This window comes from Heteronotia binoei, chromosome 7, assembly GCF_032191835.1.
Source record: "Heteronotia binoei isolate CCM8104 ecotype False Entrance Well chromosome 7, APGP_CSIRO_Hbin_v1, whole genome shotgun sequence".
Lineage (NCBI taxonomy): Eukaryota > Metazoa > Chordata > Lepidosauria > Squamata > Gekkonidae > Heteronotia > Heteronotia binoei.
In genome coordinates this window covers 5,926,011-5,951,147 of record NC_083229.1, presented here as the reverse complement: position 1 = coordinate 5,951,147, position 25,137 = coordinate 5,926,011, and the positions used below count along the sequence as shown (strand labels likewise).

Genomic DNA, 25,137 nt, shown 5'->3' with positions numbered 1-25,137 from the left:
CAGAAGGCATGAACGTCAAATGTGAGAGGGAGGGAGGAAGATGGAAGGGGAAGGGGAAGGGGGGGGGGGAAGGAAAGGAAAAGAAAGGAAAGGAAAGGAAAGGAAAGGAAAGGAAAGGAAAGGAAAGGAAAGGAAAGGAAAGGAAAGGAAAGGAAAGGAAAGGAAAGGGGGGAGGGAGGGAGGGGGGAAGGAAGGAAGGAAGGAAGGAAGGAAGGAAGGAAGGAAGGAAGGAAGGAAGGAAGGAAGGAAAATGGAAAGCGAGAGGTGGAAAGCCAGAAGACATGAACATCAGATGTGGGAGGGAGGGAGGAAGTAAGGGGAAAAAATGGGGAGGGAGAGGTGGAAAGCCAGAAGACATGAACGTCAGATGAGGAAGGAAGGAAGGAAGGAAGGAAGGAAGGAAGGAAGGAAGGAAGGAAGGAAGGAAGGAAGGAAGGAAGGAAGGAAAATGGAAAGGGAGAGGTGGAAAGCCAGAAGACATGAACGTCAGATGTTGGAGGGAGGGAGGGAAGGAAGATTGGGGGGAGGGAGATGCAGAAAGAAAGCAACTTTAAATGCATTATCCAAGTTATTGGCTGGCTTGTCTTGGAGAAGTGATTTAAAGAGAGAAATGCTTTCTCCAAGCCAGCCAGTGGGGCGGTGGGGGCTTCAAGAGCCACACCATGTGTGTCAAAGAGCTACATGCAGCTCCCGAGCCAGTTTGGCCACCTCTGATGTAAAAAGACCACAACTGTAAAAAAAAAAGGGGGGGCTCCTACCGATTCCTCCGCCGATGTATGTGGTTGCACAATAGTTGTCGGAATCCGAACACCACTGCCATCTCCAGCAGCCCCAGTTGGAGTCTGCGCCGTCACACCACCAGCATACCAGCGACAAAGCTGCAAAGACAGAAAGGTTTTCCCCCAACACACATTAAAGGCATGAAAAACTCCCAGTCCTCTGCCTAGAGAGGGAAGAAGGTGGAGTCCAGCGGGGAGAGGGGGAATTTCCAGCCACCGAGGGGAGTGATCCTCTCCAAAATCAAACTGAGAACCTCGGCTATTGAAGGAAGGAAGGATATTGAGAACTTATTGCTGGAATTTTCTGTCTGGGGCAGTGATGCTCTGTATTCTTGGTGCTTGGGGAAGGCTCCCGCTCTCCTGGCTTTCTTGCACAGTATGAAAAACTGAGCACGAGCACAGGAGCACCTCAAAGATTAATAAAATTTGTGGCAGGGAAGGAGCTTTCGGGAGTCACTGCTCACCTCTTCAGCTTTCTTCAGCAGTGACTCCTGAAAGCTCCTTCCCTGCCACAAATGTTGCTAGTCCTTAAGACACAACTGGACTCTTGCTCTTTTTCTACTGCTACAGACAAACATGGCCACCCATCTTGATCTAACCAGTTTGGTGTAGTGGTTAAATGCCCAGACTCTTATCTGGGAGAACCGGGTTTGATTCCCCACTCCTCCACTTGCAGCTGCTGGGATGGCCTTGGGTCAGCCAGAGCTCCCTTATCTGGGAGAACCGGGTTTGATTCCCCACTCCTCCACTTGCAGCTGCTGGGATGGCCTTGGGTCAGCCAGAGCTCTCTTACCTGGGAGAACCGGTTTGATTCCCCACTCCTCCAACTGCACCTGCTGGAATGGCCTTGGGTCAGCCAGAGCTCCCTTATCTGGGAGAACCGGGTTTGATTCCCCACTCCTCCACATGTACCTGCTGGGATGGCCTTGGGTCAGCCAGAGCTCCCTTATCTGGGAGTACCAGGTTTGATTCCCTCCTCCTCCACTTGCAGCTGCTGGAATGGCCTTGGGTCAGACATAGCTCTAGTACAAGGGTGGGGAACCTCTGTCCTGAGGGCCATATGCGGCCCTCGAGGTCACTTGGTGTGGCCCTCGGGGATTGCTGGACCGAACCGAGCCATGTGGCAGCCTCCCTGGGGCCTGGCTGGCCAGCAAGGATCGTGGGGCCCAGCCACGCTGTGCAGCAGCCTCCCCAGGGCCAGGCAGGGATCACAGGGCCCAGATGTACTGTGCGGCAGCCTCCCTGGGGCCTGGCTGGCCGGCCAGAATTGCTGCAGGGCCTGGAAAAGTTACTGTCACCGTTCAGTTTGCACGTGATTATCCCAGAGGGTGTGGCCTGATATACTAATGAGGGTGTGACCTAATATGCTAATATTAGGGGATGTGGTCTAATATGCCACTGAGTTCCTGCTGGGCTTTTTCTATGCATTTGCCTAAGGCGGCAGGCCAGGGAGGTGTGTGTGTGTCCCAGATTAGGCTCTCCTCACATGACTTCAAATAGAAAAACAATTATTTGCATTAATTTTGCCAGCCTGAATCGTTCTCCCTTGACGAAGCACTGGTTTTTAAGTCGATCATTTTTTATGGCCCGCAAATGATGTTATAAATATCCATAGGGCCCTTGGCAGAAAAAAGGTTCCCCATCCCTGCTCTTGCAGAGTTGTCCTTTAAGGGTAGCTGCTGTGACAGCTCTCTCAGTCCCACCTACCTCACAGGATGTGTGTTGTGTGTTGCGGGGGTGGGGTGGGGGAGGAGATTGTGACCGCTTTTGAGACTCAGATTCAGAGTATAGGGCCGCATATAAATCCAATATCATCATCATCTTCTATGCAACACTGAATTATTCAAGAGGGCTTTCTACACAGGCAATAGACGAGAAAAAAAGATTCGTCGGTTTCTTTGCCACTTTTTGGTGGGATAGTTTCCTTCAGACCCAAGGTATTCAAACAACAGCAGGTGTTAATTGGAGATCAAATTTAGAAATCTGGGGTTTTTTTAAAAAAGTATCTACTTAACGGCCTTGCAACTTGCAAACTAAGCAGACTTTTAAAAGTTACTTTAAATACACCTTAATGACCTAGTTTACGTCCTCTGCACTAGGCAGCAAGATTCACAAGTTGGGCATTAAAAACTGATGTTTGAGACCCACAAGATGGGAGGGAGGGAAGGAAATAGATAAGGGAGGGAGATGTAGAAAGAAAGCAACTTTAAATGCATTCTCCAAGCCTCCAGCTGGCTTGGCAAAATGACTTAAAGAGAGAAAAGCCTTCTCCAAGCCAACCGGTGGGGCGGTGGGGGCTTCAAGAGCCACACAATATTGAAGACGATGACATTGGATTTATATTCCGCCCTCCTCTCAAGAGTCTCAGAGCGGCTCACAATCTCCTTTACCTTCCTCCCCCACAACAGAAACCCTGTGAGGTGGGTGGGGCTGGAGAGGGCTCTCACAGCAGCTGCCCTTTCAAGGACAACCTCTGCCAGAGCCATGGCTGATCCGAGGCCATTCCAGCAGCTGCAAGTGGAGGAGTGGGGAATCAAACCTGGTTCTCCCAGATAAGAGTCCGCACACTTAACCGCTACACCAAACTGGCCCCAAACTTACAAATATATGTAAAAGAGCCACACGTGGCTCCCGAGCCGCAGTTTGGGCACCCCTGATGTATCCAATCCTCCTGGAGCTTACAGCAGGCCCTGTACTAAGGGCCCTATAAGCTTTTGGAGGATTGGCTACAGCAGGGGGGGCGTGGCTTTCAAGGCAAGAGATGAACAGAGGCCGTTTGCCACTGCTTGCCTCTGCACAGCAACCTTGGGACTTTCTTGGTGGTCTCCCAACCAAGTAAGGGGCGGTCTCCCAACCCAACTAAGCAGGGTCTCCAGCCCGACCCTGCTTAGCTTCCGAGATGTAACACGATGGAGGTAGCCGACGCCATCAGTGTGAAGGGCAAAGAATGGTGCAATAGCAGTTGCAAGCCTTTTAAGATTCCTCCTCCTTGACCCTGCGGCGAGTTCATCTCTAGCCTTGTAAGGGGAGTTGACATAGGGTTGCCAATCCCCAGGTGGGGGCAGGGGATCCCCCGGTTTGGAGGCCCTCCCCCCGCTTCAGGGTCGTCAGAAAGCGGGGGGAGGGGAGGGAAATGTCTGCTGGGAGCTCTGTTATTCCCTATGGAGATTTAATCCCATAGAAAATCATGGAGAATTGATCCACGGGTATCTGGGGCTCTGGGGGGGGGCTGTTTTTTGAGGTAGAGGCACCAAATTTTCAGTATAGCATCTAGTGCCTCTCCCCAAAGTGCCCCCCAAGTTTCAAAACGATTGGACCAGGGTCTAATTCTATGAGCCCCAAAAGAAGGTGCCCCTATCCATTATTTCCTTGTGGAAGGAAGGCATTGAAAAGGTGTGCCGTCCCTTTAAATGTGATGGCCAGAACTCCCTTTGGAGTTCAATTATGCTTGTCACAGCCTTGGTCTTGGCTCCACCCCCAATGTCTCCTGGCTCCACCCCCAAAGTCCCCAGATATTTCTTAAATTGGACTTGGCAACCCTAAGTTGACAGAAGCAGAAAATTAAGCCTGCGATCGCCTAATAGGCAGAGTGGAAGCCAGAAAGCCCAAGCCCTCGGAGTGGGAGTAGAATTTGGGGAAGAAGAAACAACGTTTTGAGTTGCAGTTGACGCCAGGGAGATATCTGCAATTTGTTTTATTTTGAAGAAGGATTGCAGATTTATACCCCGCCCTTCTCTCTGAATCAGAGCAGCTTACAATCTCCTATATCATCTTCTTCTGCAACAGACACCCTGTGAGGCGGGTGGGGTTGAGAGAGCTCTGACAGAAGCTACCCTTTCGAGGACAACTCTGTTAGAGGTATGGCTAACCTGAGGCCATCCCAGCAGCTGCAAGTGGAAGAGTGGGGAATCAAACCTGGGTCTCCCAGATAAGAGTCCGCACACTTCACCACTACATTAAACTGGCTCTCCAGTTTGTTGTTTGTTGTTGAAAATGACCCTCCTCGGAAGCCAGAGCGACGAACCCGCTAACAGCTTGGAATTGTTCCAGTGGTAACTATTGTGGAATTTATTTGGACTGGATAGCCTTGTTGTGCCTTTCTGCTTTCTTTCCCCACCCCACCCCTTTTTGGTCCTGGGAACTGATCCAATAAAAACGACCAGTGTATCATTTGACTCAGGAGTTCCCATCCTGGTGCAGTAAATAAGTCCCCAGTAGCCAGGTGGAAGAACAATATCTGGGAAGATCCCAGCGGGCAGCCGTGTTGGTCTGAAGCAATAGAACAAAGCAGTAGACAAGTGCACCTTAAAGACCAACTAAGTTTTATTCGGAATGGAAGCTTTCGTATGCTCTTAAGCAGGCTTCATCAGACAAAATGGGAATGGAAGCAGCAAATTTTAATATAAGTGGGCAGGGTAGAATCATGGGAATGTTTTTTGCAGATTAAAAGAATCACAAATAGGGATCTGTGTTTGTTAGTGTTAGGACAAAGCAGGGCTGAAACAACACTGGAGGGTGATAAAAAGCAGGCTGCTGTTGGGGGTGTGAAGTGCCATAAATCTAGGTAACATTCCGGCTTTGTTAGTTTAAATAGAGGGCATGGTTTCTGAAGAGATTATAACATCTATTATAGTTTGCCATTAGAAAAAAAGGAAGACATTAAAATACAGTGGAGGATGGGTTGGTATAAGGCCCAGAGGTAGGAAACATTGGCTCTCCAGATGTTTTTTGCCTACAACTCCCATCAGCCCCAGCCATTGGCCATACTGGCTGGGGCTGATGGAAGTTGTAGGCAAAAAACATCTGGAGAGCCAACGTTCCCCTACCCCTATGCAATAAGACAACCAGCCAATATCCCCCATTTGAGAATGTCAATAGGAAAAAAACCCCAAATATTCTGATACATTGTTCTAAAAGAGCAATAATATAAGTTAGCCCTTAGAAAAACAGGGTGCATTAAAGTATAGTGTAAGGTGGGTTAGTATATGTTATGAGACAAACAGCCCACATCCCTCATTTGAGAATGTCAACACACAAAAAACATTACTCTGATACACTGTTTTTCTAATGCACCCTGTTTTTCTAATGGCTAACTGATATTATTTCTCTCCTATCGGGGAAACTTGGGAGTGGCAGTCTTCTTTACAATCAGGTCAAGGCAAGAGGTAAGCGGCCCCGTGGCGCAGAGTGGTAAAGCAACAGTACTGTGATCGGAACTCTCTGCTCACGACCTGAGTTCGATCCCGGCAGAAGCTGGTTCAGGTAGCTGGGCCAAGGTTGACTCAGTCTTCCATCCTTCTGAGGCCGGTGAAATGACTCCCCAGCTTGCTGGGGGGGGGAGTGTAAAAGACTGGGGGAGGCCATGGCAAACCACCCTGTAAAATGTCTGCCGTGAAAACACTGTGAAAGCAACGTCACCCCAGAGTCGGAAACGACTGTTGCTTGCACAGGGGACCTTTCCTTTTCCAAGGCAAGAGATGTTCAGAGGTGCTTACTCCTTGCCTCTGCGTAGCAACCCTGGACTTCCTTACTTGTCTCCCATCCAAGTACCGGTACTAGCCACGGCTAACCCCGCTTAGCTTCTGAAATGTGACAAGAGCCAGTTTGGCGTAGCGGTGAAGTGCGCGAACTCTCATCTGGGAGAACTGGGTTTGATTCCCCGCTCCTCCACTTGCAGCTGCTGGAATGGCCTCGGGTCAGCCAGAGCTCTCGCAGAGCTAGCCTTGAAAGGGCAGCTTCTGTCAGAGCTCTCTCAGCCCCACCCACCTCACAGGGTGTCTATTGTGTGTGTGTGGGGGGAGGGGAAGTAGAGGAGACAGTGACCGCTCAGGGACTCTGAGATTCAGAGTATAGGGCAGGATATAAATCCAGTATCATCACAAAATCCAGCTAGCCTCGGTCACTTAGGAGAGCCAGTTTGGTGTAGTGGTTAAGTGTGCGGACTCTTATCTGGGAGAACCGGGTTTGATTCCCCACTCCTCCACTTGCACCTGTTAGCATGGCCTTGGGTCAGCCATAGCCCTGGCAGAGGTTGTCCTTGAAAGGGCAGCTGCTGTGAGAGCCCTCTCAGCCCCACCCACCTCACAGGGTGCCTGTTATGGGGGAGGAAGGTAAAGGAGATTGTGAGCCGCTCTGAGACTCTTCGGAGTGGAGGGCGGGATATAAATCCAATATCTTCATCTACCTCACAGGGTGTCTGTTTTGGGGGAGGAAGGTAAAGGAGATTGTGAGCCCCTCTGCGACTCTTCGGAGTGGAGGGCGGGATATAAATCTAATATCTTCATCTACCTCACAGGGTGTCCTGTTGTGGGGGGGTGGGAAGGTAAAGGAGATTGTGAGCCGCTCTGAGACTCTTCGAAATGGAGGGCGGGATATAAATCCAATATCTTCATCTACCTCACAGGGTGTCTGTTGTGGGGGAGGAAGGTAAAGGAGATTGTGAGCACCTCTGAGACTCTTCGGAGTGGAGGGCGGGATATAAATCCAATATCTTCATCTACCTCACAGGGTGTCTGTTGTGGGGGGGGGGGGAAGGGAAAGGAGATTGTGAGCCGCTCTGAGACTCTTCGGAGTGGAGGGCGGGATATAAATCCAATATCATCATCATCTTCTTCTTCTTCTTCTTATCCACCTTGGCCACTTTTCTTCTGTCCGAAGATATCTATCTATTTACCGAAAAGCAGGTTCTTGCGGTAAAAACCACAAAGAACAATAAGCTTGAGTCATTCCGGCTTAAAAGGAAACCAAGCGTCGGAGCACGCCTGTTTATCCGCCCAAAACGGAACTGTTGACAGAGACATCAATCAAACATACTGAAGACTGGCCTTGTATGTAAAAGAACGGGGATTTTTTTAAAAATAACCCACGTGTGAATCTCATGCATTTAGAAACATGCCCCGACAGATAAACTGCATTGTACTTGGAGAGCCAGTTTGGTGTAGTGGTTAAGTGTGCGGACTCTTATCTGGGAGAACCGGGTTTGATTCCCCACTCCTCCACTTGCACCTGCTGGCATGGCCTTGGGTCAGCCATAGCCCTGGCAGAGGTTGTCCTTGATAGGGCAGCTGCTGTGAGAGCCCTCTCCAGCCCCACCCACCTCACAGGGTGTCTGTTGTGGGGGAGGAAGGTAAAGGAGATTGTGAGCCGCTCTGAGACTCTTCGGAGTGGAGGGCGGGATATAAATCCAATATCTTCTTCTTCTTCTTCTTCTACTTCTAACGGTGAAAATCAAACAAAAGGGGATTGATATTTACTTTCCATTTCATGGGGAAGTTAACTCTGCCCAACAATCGTTGACTCTTCTAGAACGTTCTGAGCGGTGTGCCTTCAATTAAGTGATCTTACTAAGCGATCTTGCCAGTATTTTGTAGGTACAATGAGTGCTGAAAAAAAGGCAGTCCATCAGAAATCCTGAGTTTGGCCTCCTCCTCTGCTTGGTTTCAGATTTCTGCTGCGCTTTCTTTGTAGCAAGATCTACTTTGCATATTAGGCGACACACACCCTGATGTAGCCAATCCTCCAAGAACTTACAGTAGGCCCTGTATGAAGAGCCCTGGAAGTCAATTTGGAGTAGTGGTTGTTTGGTGTTGTGATTTAGTGCGTGGTTTGGTGTAGTGGTGAAGTGCGCGGACTCTTATCTGGGAGATCCGGGTTTGATTCCCCACTCCTCCACTTGCACCTGCTGGAATGGCCTTGGGTCAGCCAGAGCTCTCTTATCTGGGAGAACCGGGTTTGATTCCCCACTCCTCCACTTGCTCCTGGTGGAATGGCCTTGGGTCAGCCAGAGCTCTCTTATCTGGGAGAACCGGGTTGGATTCCCCACTCCTCTTCTTGCAGCTGCTGGAATGGCCTTGGGTCAGCCAGAGCTCTCTTATCTGGGGGAACCGGGTTTGATCCCCCACTCCTCCACTTGCAGCTGCTGGAATGGCCTTGGGTCAGCCATAGCTTTCATAGGAGTTGTCCTTGAAAGGGCAGCTGCTGTAAGAGCTCTCTCAGCCCCACCTACCTCACAGGATGTCTGTTGTGGGGGGGGGAAGGTAAAAGGAGATTGAGACCACTCTGAGACGCTGAGATTCAGAGTACAGGGCGGGATATAAAACCAATATCATCTTCTTCTCTTGGAGGATCAGCTACATTGGGGGGGGGGGGGTGGCCTAATATGCAAAGGAGATCCTGCTACCCAAAAAGCCCTGCTGCAATCCTAACTCCATTGCATTATTTACTGCACATCCACCGGTGCTATTGACTGCCCTGTACAGTCCACCTGGAGCTGCAGGGGGGAAAAGGTAGACTGCAAAGAAATAAATAAAAGGAGGCACCAATAAGATTGTCAGCTCTGTGTTGGGGAATACCTGCAGACTGGGGAGGCGGAGTCTGAAAAAGGCAAGGTTTGGCAATGCGAGGGAGGTATAATGAGGTATAGAGTCCACCTTCAATGAGGTATAATGTTATAGAGTCCACCTTCCAAGGCAGCCATATTCTCCAGGGGATCTCGGTGGCCTGGAAACCAGTTGTAATGGAGGGAGATGGCCAGTCGCCACTTGGAGATCAGCAAACCCTAGGTACCAACCACCTTTACCTTTTGGGAGAAATGGAAAACCAAATTCGCTCATCCATCCTTAAGCCATCTTTCCTTTAAATCTGGTTGCTTCAAACTGTCAAAACTGTGGCTCTTTCACGCATACTGTGTGGCTCTCGGAACCCACATTGTCCAGCTCAGAGAATGCGTTTCTCTCTTTAAATCACTTCGCCAAGCCAGCCGACAGCTGGGAGAAGGCATTCAAAGTTAAAGCTGCTTTCTTCCCACCTCTCTCTCCCACACGCTATTCTATTTGTTTTCCCTCCTTTCTGTTCTCAAACATCCGATGTCCATGTCCTTCAGCTCTCAGATATCCGATGTTTACTCTATGTGGCTCTTGAGTTAAGCAAGTTGGACTAACCCTGGGCTATGGTAAAAGAGAGAGGATCTCTAGAAAGGGGAACGATGAAGCATTTTTTTTGGAAGATAGAAGAGACTGGCATGATGCGGTCCATGGGGTCGTGAAGAGAAGAAGATGATATCGGATTTATATCCCACCTTCCACTCCGAAGAGTCTCAGAATGGCTCACAATCTCCTTTCCCTTCCTCCCCCACAACAGACACCCTGTGAGGTAGATGAAGATATTGGATTTATATCCCGCCCTCCACTCCGAAGAGTCTCAGAGTGGCTCACAATCTCCTTTACCTTCCCCCCTCCACAAAAGACACCCTGTGAGGTAGATGAAGATATTGGATTTATATCCCGCCCTCCACTCCGAAGAGTCTCAGAGCGGCTCACAATCTCCTTTACCTTCCCCCCTCCACAACAGACACCCTGTGAGGTAGATGAAGATATTGGATTTATATCCCGCCCTCCACTCCGAAGAGTCTCAGAGCGGCTCACAATCTCCTTTACCTTCCCCCCTCCACAACAGACACCCTGTGAGGTAGATGAAGATATTGGATTTATATCCCGCCCTCCACTCTGAAGAGTCTCAGAGCGGCTCACAATCTCCTTTCCCTTTCTCCCCACAACAGACACCCTGTGAGGTAGATGAAGATATTGGATTTATATCCCGCCCTCCACTCCGAAGAGTCTCAGAGCGGCTCACAATCTCCTTTCCCTTCCCCCACAACAGACACCCTTTGAGGTAGATGAAGATATTGGATTTATATCCCGCCCTCCACTCTGAAGAGTCTCAGAGCGGCTCACAATCTCCTTTCCCTTTCTCCCCACAACAGACACCCTGTGAGGTAGATGAAGATATTGGATTTATATCCCGCCCTCCACTCCGAAGAGTCTCAGAGCAGCTCATAATCTCCTTTCCCTTCCTCCCCCACCACAGACACCCTGTGAGGTGGGTGGGGCTGAGAGGGCTCTCCCAGCAGCTGCCCTTTCAAGGACAACCTCTGCCAGAGCTATGGCTGACCCAAGGACATTCCAGCAGGTGCAAGTGGAGGAGTGGGGAATCAAACCCAGTTCTCCCAGATAAGAGTCCGCACACTTAACCACTACACCAAACTGGCTCCTCCATCCGTCTCTTCACAAAACGGGCAGACGTTGGCTGCGAGGAGCCAGTACTAGGCTTCAGCATTGTCGTGGCGAGCTTTGGAGGGGGGGGGGGTGAACAGAGTGTGCCAGAAAGGGGGCAAGAGGAGCATAGCAGGGGGGGGAGGCGGAGCTTGCCTGGGGCACCAACGCCCAGGAGGGTAAATTCAAGCCCGATTTAAACGCAAAAAGGGAAACACAAAAAGGGATTTAATTACCAAAAAAAAAAAGGGAAACGGGTTACAGGAACAGGACCTAAAAGGCAAAAATAGTATCTCTTGGGGCAGCTAAGAGAACACCAGGTTATGGAATTCAGGCAGCTGAATCTGGAACATAAGAACATAAGGACATAAGAGAAGCCATGTTGGATCAGGCCAATGGCCCATCCAGTCCAACACCCTGTGTCACACATAAGGACATAAGAGAAGCCCTGTTGGATCAGGCCAATGGCCCATCCAGTCCAACACTCTGTGCCACACATAAGAACATAAGAGAAGCCCTGTTGGATCAGGCCAATGACCCATCCAGTCGAACACTCTGTGCCACACATAAGAACATAAGAGAAGCCATGTTGGATCAGGCCAATGGCCCATCCAGTCCAACACTCTGTGCCACACATAAGAACATAAGAGAAGCCCTGTTGGATCAGGCCAATGACCCATCCAGTCGAACACTCTGTGCCACACATAAGGACATAAGAGAAGCCCTGTTGGATCAGGCCAATGGCCCATCCAGTCCAACACTCTGTGCCACACATAAGAACATAAGAGAAGCCCTGTTGGATCAGGCCAATGACCCATCCAGTCCAACACTCTGTGCCACACATAAGAACATAACAGAAGCCATGTTGGATCAGGCCAATGGCCCATCCAGTCCAACACTCTGTGCCACACATAAGAACATAAGAGAAGCCCTGTTGGATCAGGCCAATGACCCATCCAGTCGAACACTCTGTGCCACACATAAGGACATAAGAGAAGCCATGTTGGATCAGGCCAATGGCCCATCCAGTCCAACACTCTGTGCCACACATAAGAACATAAGAGAAGCCCTGTTGGATCAGGCCAATGACCCATCCAGTCGAACACTCTGTGCCACACATAAGGACATAAGAGAAGCCCTGTTGGATCAGGCCAATGGCCCATCCAGTCCAACACTCTGTGCCACACATAAGAACATAAGAGAAGCCCTGTTGGATCAGGCCAATGACCCATCCAGTCGAACACTCTGTGCCACACATAAGAACATAAGAGAAGCCATGTTGGATCAGGCCAATGGCCCATCCAGTCCAACACTCTGTGCCACACATAAGAACGTAAGAGAAGCCCTGTTGGATCAGGCCAATGGCCCATCCAGTCCAACACTCTGTGTCACACAGTGGCCAAAAAAATTTATTTATATATATATATACACACACACACACTGTGGCTAATAGCCACTGGAAAGGAGACAGGCCAAGCCTTCTGGAAGGATGTTGGGTTGGATCCCAGAGATTTGCCCCACCCCATAAGCCAAAGAATGCCCCCCCCCCCCATGCAAGATGCTTCCAAGGGATAAACTCCTTTTGCCAGAAGAACATGTCTCTACCCGCAGAACAAAGCTCGGAGAGATCCGGCCCACTCATTCCAACGGGTTGAATCATATTTCACAGAAAAACTGACTTTCACCGTCTCTACTCTCAAACCAATTTTTTTTTTTTTTTTGCCACTTTGGAGAATCGGCCAAGAAGATGCCTTCGGGATCTAAAGGGAGATTGTGTTCATACCTTCCGTGTTCACCTAATCCGGGGTGGCCGATGGCAGCTCTCCAGATGTTTTTTGCTCACAGCTCCCATCAGGCCCAGCCATCAGCCATGCTAGCTGGGGCTGATGGGAGTTGTAGGCAAAAAACATCTGGAGAGCTACCGTTGGCCACCCCTGACCTAATCCACTACACACAGAATTCTTAGGTGTTCCTGGTATAAAGAGGCCCGTGTGAAATATACAGAGCCTGTACTCCGCTCTGAGCCCCCATGGGGGAATGGGCGGAATATAAATAAACTAATAAGAATAATAATATATTAAGGACAGATTCTGGGCTGCTGGAATCAGAATGTCTTAAATCTGCTTTCGGATGAAAACCAGCTCATTTCCGAAGCTGTTGCCAAGTTCTGCGCTGCCTGCTATAGCATCCGAAAGACTCGTTCTACTGCCTCTCGGTTTTAAGATGTTCTGTTTTAACTTGTGTCTTGACGTAACTCTTGTGCTGAACACATTAAGACCACTGTCCATCCTAATGCTTATTATAGCATAGATGCTACCTTTTGCGTTGAAGCTTTTACATTCTTGCGTTTTAATTGGTCTGTGATCGTAAAGAAACTGTCTATTAGACAGCTGCACAAAGAGAGTCTCTCTTTACCTGTTGAGTTTCTGTCTCACATTAAAGCATTAATTAAAGGCAGGAGAGCTGGAAAGGTAAGGGGGACTCCTCCCTCCACTGGCAACCCCAATCAACCCTCATTTTCCAAGCAAGCCCAATTCACGAACACCTGAATCTGACTTATACTGAATCAAACCACTGGTCCATCAAGAAGACCACCATAGATTTATACCCTGCCGTTCTCTGAATCAGAGTCTCAGAGCAGCTTACAATCTCCTATACCTTTCTCTCCCACAACAGACACCCCGTGAGGTAGGCGAGGCTGAGAGAGTTCTCCCAGAAGCTGCCCTTTCAAGGACAACTCTGCGAGACCTATGGCTGACCCAAGGCCATTCCAGCAGGTGCAAGCAGAGGAGTCGGGAATCAAACCCAGTTCTCCCAGATAAGAGTCCGCACACTTAACCACTACACCAAACTGGTCAGTCTTGTCTTCTCAGACTAGCAGCAGCTCTCTAGGGTCTTAGGCAAAGGTCTTTCGTATCACCTTCGCCCTGGTCCTTTCAACTGGACAAGCTTAGACTGTAGCTCTTCATGGTCTCAGGCTTCCACATTACCTGATCCTTTGTAACTGGAGATACCAGGGACTGAACCTGAGACCTTCTGCATGCCAAGCAGATGCTCTAACCACTGAGCCACATTCCCTCCCTCCTTTGCCTATCTAACAACAGTTGGTGACCTTCACCCGGCCCTGAATCGACTGATTCTTCTTTGGTTAGAACTAGTTTAAAACCAGGTTATCTTCGTAATGCCTCCACAGACACACGCCCCACATTTGCGTTGGGCATATGCAGCATCATCCCAACAGATATGCACTCCGATGCGTTTGATGAAGTGAGTTCCAAAATCAGGGATGCTTGCTTCCACTGGAGCAAGGAAACCGACCGGTCTTTCAGGTTCCACTGCTTTATTTCATCCTAATTATATATTCCGTTTGCGTCACACGATGTTATAGGTCAGGGGTGGCCGACGGTAGCTCCCCAGATGTTTTTTGCCGACAACTCCCATCAGCCCCAGACAGCACAGCCAATGGCTGGGGCTGATGGGAGTTGTAGGCAAAAAACATCTGGAGAGCTACCGTCGGCCACCCCTGTTATAGGTCATTTCCCCACGGATTGGATGCTGTTGGAAATGAGGGAGCTTTTTCCTGCCTCCCTACAATATTGTACACGTGAAGCTGCTTTCTACATGACTCAGGCTTTTGGTCCATTAAAGTTAGTCTTGTCTACTCAGACTGGCAGCCGCTCTCCAGGGTCTCAGGTGCAGGTTTGCAGCCTGGCCCCCCATCCAAGTAGTGACCACAGCTGACCCCGTTTATCTTTTTTGTTTAAAACAATTTATTATAATAGCATATTATCATTAGTTGTTAAGAGTTTATACACATACATTACATTTTCTCCACCCCTCCCCCTTTTGGTGACTCCCGGCAGGGCCGACCCATTTAGCAAACCATTCCCTATTGCTATTTTATTTAATTTCTTTAAAAGGCAATTAACTCAATCTATTAAATAATCTTTCTTCATAATTAAAAAAAAACTTCACAAAGAAAAAAACATCGGTTATAATCGTAATCCATCTTCATGGCAGTCCTTTTTAGTCATTCACAAAGAAACGAAAAAGATATAATCCCATCATCTCATTTTTTTTACTGTAACCTGAGACCCTGGAGAGCCGCTGCCAGTCTGAGAAGACAATTCTGACTTTGATGGACCGAGGGTCTGATTCAGTAGAAGGCAGCTTCATATGTTCATATGTTCTTTAAAGATTAACCATTGTCAAAGATCGCCGAATGTCCTTTAACGCTCCATTGTTTTTCAATATACTTTTGAAACTTTCCCCACTCATTTTTAAACTTCTCTAAGTCTTGTTCTTTTAAGATTCTTGTAAGCTTGTCCATTTCACTCCAATGCATAACTTTCAAAGTCTCCTCCCACACCCTGCTTAGCTTTTTTTTGTTTAAAACAAATTTATGATAATGTAATATATTATAATAGCGTATTATCATTTGTTGTTAAGAGTCAATACACATACATTACATTTTCTCCACCCCTCCCTCTTTTGGTAACTCCCAGCGGCGCCAACCCCTTTAGCAAACCATTCCCTATTGCTATTTTATTTAATTTGTTTAAAAGGTAATAAACTCAATCTATTAAATAATCTTTCTTCATAAATAAAAAAAAACTTCAAAAAGAAAAAAAAACATCGGTTATAATCGTAATCCATCTTCACGGCAGTCCTTTTTAGTCATTCACAAAGCTACGAAAAAGATATAATCCCATCATCTCATTTTTTTACTGCAATCCATATAAAGTTTCTTTAGAGATTAGCCATTGTCAAAGATCGCCGAATGTCCTTTAACGCTCCATTGTTTTTCAATATGCTTCGGAAACGTTCCCCACTCAGTTTTAAACTTCTCTAAATCTTGTTCTTTTAAGATTCTTGTAAGCTTGTCCATTTCACTGCAACTTTGCATAACTTTCAAAGTCCACTCCCACACTCTGCTTAGCTTCTGAGATCTAATGAAATCAGGCCAGCTTGGGCCATCAGGCCAAGGCAGGAAATGTTCAGACGGAGTTTGATGTCTGTCTGCCTCTGGCCTCCCATCCAGGCACTAACCACGACCGACCCTACTTAGCTTCCAAGACTGGGCTAACCTGAGCCATTCAGATCCAGGCAAGATACTAACAGAGGTGGTTAGCCACTGCGTCACGACTCTGGTACTCCTTGGAGGTCTCCTACCCAAATACTAGCTGGGACAGGGGTAGCCAAACTTGCTTAACATAAATCCACATAGGATAAATATCAGATTTTTGAGAGCCAAAAGATATGAGCGTCGGATGTTTGAGAGCCACAAGACGGACAGAAGGAAGGAAAATAGATAAGAGGAGGGAAGGAGAGGTGGAAAGAAGGCAACTGTAAATGCATTCTCCAACCTGTTGGCTGGTTTGGCTTGGCAAAGAAGACGACTGCAGATTTATACCCCGCCATTCTCTCTGAATCAAGAGTCTCAGAGCGGCTCACAATCTCCTTTATCTCCTTCACCCACAACAGACACCCTGTGAGGTGGGTGGGGCTGAGAGGGCTCTCCCAGCAGCTGCCCTTTCAAGGACAACTCCTACCAGAGCTATGGCTGACCCAAGGCCATTCCAGCAGCTGCAAGTGGAGGAAGAGTGGGGAATCAAACCTGGTTCTCCCAGGTAAGAGTCCACGCACCAAGCCGTCTCTCTCTTAAATCTCAGAAGGGATTTAAAGAGAGAAATGCCTTCTCCAAGCTGGCTAGTGGGACGGTAAGGGCTCTAAGAGCCACACAATATATGTGAAAGAGCCACATGTGGCTCCCGAGCCTCAGTTTTGCCACCCATGAGCTAGGTCAACCCACCTTAGCTTCTGAGATCTGTCAAGACTGGGTTAGCCTGCAGTATGCTTTGTTACGCCAAGAAAACAAATCCAGTGATCAGTGCTTTTTACTTTCTTTTCTTCAGAAGGGAAATATCCCCCGGTTGTGCTCACAGTGGAACAAACAACCTTTGCAAGCCCGGTCTGAGACTTGCAGATGTGAAAGCCGCAACTTCATCTCTCCCCCACAGCCAGCTTCAACAAACAGAAGTCTTCCTCAGTATGCGAAAGCCAAGATGTGCAGAAATGCAACTGACGAACCTGCTGGCTGACCTTTCTTAGCAATGACCTGATGTCCCACGGACAGTTTGGTTATTAACAGGTGCTAAACAGAGTCTGCATGACACCATCCAACCTTCAGTCATAAGAACATAAGAGAAGCCCTGTTGGATTAGGCCAGTGGCCCCTCCAGTCCAACACTCTGTGAGCTTTTTCACACAGCCTAAGTATTCCGGTATAGCAGCTGGCCAGTTACTGAACAGTAATGGGTTTCTGCTGGCATTTCAGACAGACCCGATTCAGTAACTGGCTGCTACCGGAATACTCTCACCTTTTCACACACTCCCGCGGCTGTCCCGGTAGTGAGGCGTGCCTGAGTCATCACAAACAAAGAGCAGCTTCTTCCACTTTTCAACCCCTCCTCCCGGGTTGAAATCGCTATGGGGTGCTGTGTGAAATGTCCAGTATCTAACCCGGGAGCAGTTTTCACGCCATTTTTCGCCCGCCGGCGCGCGATCTCCGGCTTTTTTTGGGGGGGGAACGTCAGTTTAGATCGATATAGCGATATATCGCTATATCGACCTGTCAAAACAGCACCACCATAGGGATGGCTAGGCTCCGTTGAGATCCCTATGGTGGTGCTGTTTTGATAGGTCGATATAGCGATATATCGCTATATCGATCTAAACTGACGTTCCAAAAAAAAAAAAAAGCCGGAGATTGCGCGCGCCGGCGGGCGAAAAACGGCGTGAAACCGGCTGGCGCTGGTGGAAGCGAGATAAGAGCGGAACAGTGTGAAATGGCTCGCTTCAATCACGCTTCAATCACGGAACCCTACCAGGGAAAAAAACATGTGTATGAAAACTCCCATCGCTGTCTCGGATTACTGCAAGCGGCACAATACCGACTCCCTTCCGGTTTCCACCGGTAAGTGTGAAAAGGCCCTGTGTCACGTAAGAACATAAGAGAAGCCATGTTGGATCAGGCCAGTGGCCCCTCCAGTCCAACACTCTGTGTCACGTAAGAACATAAGAGAAGCCATGCTGGATCAGGCCAGTGGCCCCTCCAGTCCAACACTCTGTGTCACATAAGAACATAAGAGAAGCCCTGTTGGATCAGGCCAATGGCCCCTCCAGTCCAACACTCTGTGTCACATTAGAACATAAGAGAAGCCATGCTGGATCAGGCCAATGGCCCCTCCAATCCAACACTCTGTGTCACCCATAAGAACCTAAGAGAAGCCATGTTGGATCAGGCCAATGGCCCATCCAGTCCAACACCCTGTGTCACACAGAAGAACATAAGAGAAGCCATGTTGGATCAGGCCAGTGGCCCATCCAGTTCAACAGTCTGTGACACACAGAAGAACCTTGGAGAAGCCATGTTGGATCAGGGCAATGGCCCATCCTGTCCAACACTCTGTGTCACACAGTGGCCAAAAAATCCAGGCGCCATCAGGAGGTTCATCAGTGGGGCCAGGACACTAGAAGCCCTCCCACTGTGCCCCTCCCAAGCACCAAGAATACAGAGCATCACTGCCCCACACAGAGTTCCAACAATAAGCTGAGCCAGTGATGGACCTCTGCTCCGTATGCTTATCCAATCCCGAATTCCCTCATTTGGCTTCTTCCTCAAGTTACTGGGTTGAATTCAAGGGCTATCTATCACATACAAAGCTTGGCATGCTCTTGGAGCTTCCTGGCTGCCGAACTGTATTGGGTGGGAGACCACCCTTTGCTCTGCTGTGACAGCTTCGCGTACTGGAGCAGAGTCTTCTAAAGATGCTGGTCCCAAAATGAGTAAGATCTACAAATGTCCATACGTGTGGTCTTCTCTGGTGTGGCCCCCACCTTGTGGAATGGCCTCCTCAAGGTGGATAGGAAAACTCCCCAGCTTATGTCATTCTACAAACTAAGTCAAACAGAATTGTTCCAGAGAGCATTTTAGTAAAGGAAATTGGGCTATATTACAATGCAGGGGTGGCCAAACTTGTTTCATTTAAGAGCCACACAGAATAAATGTCAGATTTCTGAGAGCTGCAGGACATGAACATCAGATGTTTGAGGAAGGAAGGAAGCAAGGAAGGAAAACAGATTGGGGAGGGAGAGGTGGAAAGAAAGTAACTTTAACTTTAAAAGCATTCTCCAAGCTGCTGGCTGGCTTGGCAAACTAATTTAGAGATAAATGCTTTGTCCAGACTTGCCGACAGGGTGGTGAGGGCTTCAACAGCCACACAATATGTGTGAAAGAGCCACATGGAGGAACGGTGGCTCAGTGGTAGAGCATCTGCTTGGGAAGCAGAAGGTCCCAGGGGTTCAATCCCCGGCATCTCCAAAAAAGGGTCCAGGCAAATAGGTGTGAAAAGCCTCAGCTTGAGACCCTGGAGAGCCGCTGCCAGTCTGAGAAGACAATACTGACTTTGATGGACCAAAGGTCTGATTCAGCATAAGGCAGCTTCATATGTTTCATATGTGCTCCCAAGCCACAGTTCGACCACCCGTTATAATGGAACAAGGGCACTCCCTGGTGCCTATGAAGTATTTTTTATAAAGTAGGAGGGATCATTTGTAGCCAGAGTGCTCCCAATTGGCCGCTGAAAACCTAATTGGCAGCGCAATCCCCCCCCCCCCCCGAGGTTTCCCTGTTTGTTTTAAACAGCATCCTGTTAAACAGAACTTCCACCTCAAATGCTGAAGAGTTCCCGTGATCGTTATGTGTAAGGTGCCTACGGGCTCAAAAACATTGCTCAAGAGAGCCAGTTTGGTGTAGCGGTTAAGCCCGGCAGACTCTAATCTGGGAGAACCAGGTTTGATTCCCCACGCCTCCACATGCAGCCAGCTGGGTGACCTTGAGTTAGTCACAGTTCTCTCCGAGCTCTCACAGCCCCGGTAACCTCACAGAGTGTCTGTTGTGGGGAGAAGAAGGCCAGGCAATTGTGAGCCACTCTGAGACTCTGAGTGAAGGGTGGGGTGTACAACCCAGTCTTCTTCTTCTATGTAATTAGCCTCCTTCCTTTGTTTTGCGCACTTACGTAATCTCATTCTCCACATTGTTTTAACGCATGCCTCATGTTTTATTTCCAACACCTATCATTCTAGTCCAATTACGTTGTTTACTAATGCCTCCTCTGATCAATTGCATGAATTTGCACATGAGTAATCTGCTGGACTCTCGGCAAGAAAGGTTGCCCACAAATGGCATCCGTAAACGAATAAAAGGAAGAAGGAAGAGGAGGAAGAAGAAGAGGGAGAAGAGAAGGAGGTGATTGGCTAGTGAAGCTGTAGAATGTAGATTCAGATTTGCACTAGAACATGCACAGAGTGCCAGATAGATTTGCACTAATCCTGATCATAGAACATATTTGCACTAACCTGCCTTAATATACATGACACAGGCTCATAGTGGTCTTTGAGAACAAAGAAAGAAGGCATATATATATCACAAAGTCCTTTTCTCTAGCAAGAATCCGTTATCAGAGTATGTTCTGCAAACGTCCTCTAGGAGAAACTAAACAATTCTCCTACCACCAGGGAAAAGCCTGGCTTGGAGGGCAGAATACCCCACGCAGTAGAGATTCCACTTACTGACACATCCTCTGGAACCAAGACAAAATTCATAGAATCATAGAGTTGGACGGGACCTCCAGAGTCAGGTAGCAAAATCTGAAACAAAGAACCTGTGCAACAACCCTTGGCCATCTGAACATTCTTAGAGAAACACCTAACCACAGAGTTCCGTCCAGATGCTGGATGCCAGGAAACCAGGAGACTGGGAATACAGATCAAAGAAATCCCCAGGGAATTACCTCATCCTGAAGGAGACAGGTTTCTTTAAGCCAATAAGCGGAGCTAAAATGCCCAAAACGAGAACTTTGTAACCAATCAACTAGACCTGTTTTGTTACCAAAATTGTATAAATATGCTACGTTTTGTAAAGGAGACCTGAGGAAAAATGGAGGATGTTGGTACAGAGAGAGAGAGAGAGAGTTGCTTTTCCTCTTGTCACTGGTGGCAATAAAGGAATCTCTGGATCTACCCACTTGGACCTCTGGCTGTTGAGTCTCTTAAATTGGGCTGGGGACTCAACTTTTGGAACTGACAGTGTGTGCAACAAAGGGCAGGGCATAACTCCAAAGGCGTCTCAGAGTGGCTTACAAATCTCCTTTCTCTTCTTCTCCCAACAGACGCCCGAGGTAGGTGGGGCTGAGAGAGCAGCTCTGTGAGAGCTATGACTGACCCAAAGTCACTCCAGAAGGTGCAAGTGGGGGAGCGGGAAATCAAACCCGGTTTCTCCCAGATAAGAGTCCGCACATTTCACCACCACACCAAACTGGATCTCAATAACAGGCCCACACTTATTATTAAACAACTGACTCACACTTGTTATTCGGTCACTGCAAGCCACCCAGCACTGTGCGGTTGTGATGTAGAGGTCAACCACACACATGCACTATTCAAGCCACAACCTGTCAAATATTCTCCACCCGTCACCACCAGCTAAACCCACCAAGTTACTGGAGAGGAACACTGCCTTCTACTGAATCAGGCTCTTGGTCCATCAAAGACAGTATTGTCTACTCAGACTGGCAGCAGCTCTCCAGGGTCTCAGCTGAGGCTTTTCCCATTATTGCCTACCTGGTCCTTTTTTAACTGGAGATGCTGGGGATTGAATCTGGGGCCTTCTACATGCCAAGCAGATGCTCTGCCACTGAGCAATGGCCCCTCCCCATCCTTGGTCCATCAAGGTCAATATTGCCTACTTGGACTGGCAGCGGCTCAGACAGACAAAGGTCTTTCCCATCACCTGCCGCCTGGTGCTCTTATACTGGAGATGCTGGGGACCTGCGTGCCAACCAGTTGCTCTAACATTGAGCCATGGTCCATCTCCATAGGTCCTCCAGGGTCTGAGGCAGAGGTCTTTCACATCACCTCCTGCCTGGTCCTTTTAACTGGAGATGCTGGGGATTGAACCTGGGACCTTCTGCATGCCAAGCAGTCGCTCTAACATTGAGCCATGGTCCATCTCCATAGGTCTCCAGGTTCTCAGGCTGAGGCCTTTTCCATCACCTCCTGCCTGGTCCTTTTAATTAGTGATGCTGGGGATCAAACCTGGGACCTTCTGCATGCCAAGCAAGTGTTCCACCACTGAGCCAGAGGCCTCCAAGTCCACTCATGTGACTTGTCTCAAACTACATGGAATGGCCAAACTTATTAACTCCCCCAACATTAACAAAAAAAATCAAAAAGCATCAGCGGACTCTGACCACAGAAAACTGCCTTGCAGAGAGCCAGATCTCTGGTTCTTCTAACTTAATTATGTCATTTCTGCCTGGTAGTGTCTTTCTGTGGTTCCCAGCATCTTGTAAACCCAAAGCCTCCTACATCCCAACTATGTGTCCCATGGGAATGAAAGCATCTTTGGGAGGGATAAGAACAAAAGAGCCTTGCTGGATCAGCCCAGGGGTCCATCCAGCCCGGCATCCTGTCTCACACAGCGGCCAACCAGTTCCTCTGGAGGGCCAACAACAGGGCAGAGAGGTTAAGGCCTTCCTCTGAGAAGAACACCAGAAGAGCCCTGCTGGATCAGACCAGTGAGGATCCAACTAGTCCAGCCTCCTGTCTCACACAGGGGCCAGCCAGTTCCTCTGGACAGCCAACAACAGAGCATAGAGGTTAAGGCCTTCCCTGAGGAAAACATCAGAAGAGCCCTGCTGGGTCAGACCAAAAGTCCATCTAGTCCAGCATCCTGTCTCATGCTGGCCAACCAGTTCCTCTGGACAGCCAACAACAGGGCACAAAGGTCGAGGCCTTTCCAGATGCTGCCTCCTGGCTCTGGGATTTGGAGGATTAGTGTCTCTGAATGTGGAGGTCCCTTTTACTCACCACAGGTAGTAGCTATTAATAGATTTATCCTCCATGAATCTGTCTAATCCCCTTTTGGACCTGTTAATTCCCGTGGCCATCTGGCAGCGAATGCCACGTTTGATCTCTCTGAGTAAAGTAGCATTTCCTTTTGTCCATCCTGAACCTCCTGCCCATAAGAACAAAAAGAGAGGCCATGTTGGATCAGGCCAGTGGCCCATCCAGTTCAGCACTCTGTGTCACATAAGAACATTAGAGAAGCCCTATTGGATCAGGCCAATGGTCCATCCAGTCCAACACTCTGTCACACATAAGAACATAAGAGAAGCCATGTTGGATCAGGCCAGTGGCCCCTCCAGTCCAACACTCTGGGTCACACATAAGAACCTAAGAGAAGCCATGTTGGATCAGGCCAGTGGCCCATCCAGTTCAGCACTCTGTGTCACATAAGAACATTAGAGAAGCCATGTTGGATCAGGCCAGTCCAACACTCTGTCCAACACTCTGTGCCACATAAGAGAAGCTCTATTGGATCAGGCCAATGGTCCATCCAGTCCAACACTCTGTCACACATAAGAACATAAGAGAAGCCATGTTGGATCAGGCCAGTGGCCCCTCCAGTCCAACACTCTGGGTCACACATAAGAACATAAGAGAAGCCATGTAGGATTAGGCCAGTGGCCCCTCCAGTCCAACACTCTCTGTCACATAAGAACATAAGCCATGTTGGATCAGGCCAGTGGCCCCTCCAGTCCAACACTCTGTGTCACATAAGAACATTAGAGAAGCCATGTTGGATCAGGCCAGTGGCCCCTCCAGTCCAACACTCTGTGTCACATAAGAGAAGCCCTATTGGATCAGGCCAATGGTCCATCCAGTCCAACACTCTGTCACATATAAGAACATAAGAGAAGCCATGTAGGATTAGGCCAGTGGCCCCTCCAGTCCAACACTCTCTGTCACATAAGAACATAAGCCATGTTGGATCAGGCCAGTGGCCCCTCCAGTCCAACACTCTGTGTCACATAAGAGAAGCCCTATTGGATCAGGCCAATGGTCCATCCAGTCCAACACTCTGTCACACATAAGAACATAAGAGAAGCCATGTTGGATCAGGCCAGTGGCCCCTCCAGTCCAACACTCTGGGTCACACATAAGAACATAAGAGAAGCCATGTAGGATTAGGCCAGTGGCCCCTCCAGTCCAACACTCTCTGTCACATAAGAACATAAGAGAAGCCATGATGGATCAAGCCAATGGCCCATCCGGTCCAACACTCTGTGTCACATAAGAACATAAGAGAAGCCATGCTGGATCAGGCCAATGGCCCCTCCAGTCCAACACTCTGGGTCACACAGTGGCCAAAATAACCAGGTGCTAGAAATTCTCACACTGTTGCCCCCCCCCCCAAGCACCAAGAATCCAGAGCATCACTGCCCCAGACAGAGTTCCAACAATACCCTGTGGCTAATAGCCACTGATGGACCTCTGCTCCAAATTTTTATCCAATCCCCTCTTGAAGCTGTCTATGCTTGCAGCCGCTACCACCTCCTGTGGCAGTGAATTCCACGTGTTCATCACCCTTTGGGTGAAGAAGTACTTCCTTTTATCCGTTTTAACCCGACTGCTCAGCAATTTCATTGAGCGTCCACAAGTTCTTGTATTGTGAGAAAGGGAGAAAAGGACTTCTTTCTCTACCTTCTCTATCCCATGGATAATCTTGTAAACCTCGATCATGTCATCCCTCAGTCAACATTTCTCCAGGCAGCTTCATTGGATGCCCTCGAGTTCTCGTCTTTTGGGGGAGGGAGAAAAAGTTCCCTCGGTAAACTATCTCCACCACATGCCTCATTTTAAAAACCTCTACCTCGTCCGCCCCTTAGTCATCTCTTTGCTAACCTGTAAAGTCCCAGAATCCTCAGCCTTTTCGCAGTGTGAAGGCGCTCCAAAGGACATACTGAGCAGCAACTCAATGAGGGGGGAAGGTAAAGTCGTTTCACCTCCAGTGCTAGGCCATGGAGTGGATTTTCATTTTTCTAAAAAAAATGAGGGAAACAACCAGAATTCTAGCAGGAGCTTCTTTGCATATTAGGCCACACACCCCTGATGTAGGCTCCTGTTTGTAAACTCTCGAAGGGTTGGCTACATCAGGGGTGTGTGGCCTAACATGCAAAGGAGATCCTGCTAGAATTCCACCCCTGGAAGCAACATATGACAGATTGTTGCCGCATATTGTTAGAGACGTGCAAAAGAAGCAAGTGTTTATCCTTGCCAGAGAAGCAGTTGTATGTGAGTCACCATAACGGTGGAAAGCCAGGGTTTCTCGGAAGAGTTGTCCTTGAAACGGCAACTTCTGGGAGAGCTCTCTCAGCCCCACCCACCTCACAGGGTGTCTGTTGT

General features: G+C 48.7%; 1 protein-coding gene across 1 annotated transcript in view; it reads right to left on the bottom strand.

The window, feature by feature from the left end:
* The window catches only part of LOC132574683 (lymphocyte antigen 6E-like), a 39,215-nt gene that overhangs the window by 5,607 nt on the left and 8,471 nt on the right, over positions 1–25,137 (bottom strand). Inside the window, exon 2 of the mRNA XM_060242918.1 lies at positions 759–878. Coding sequence (XP_060098901.1) covers positions 759–878 — 120 coding nt within the window. The remainder of the gene's footprint in view (positions 1–758; positions 879–25,137) is intronic.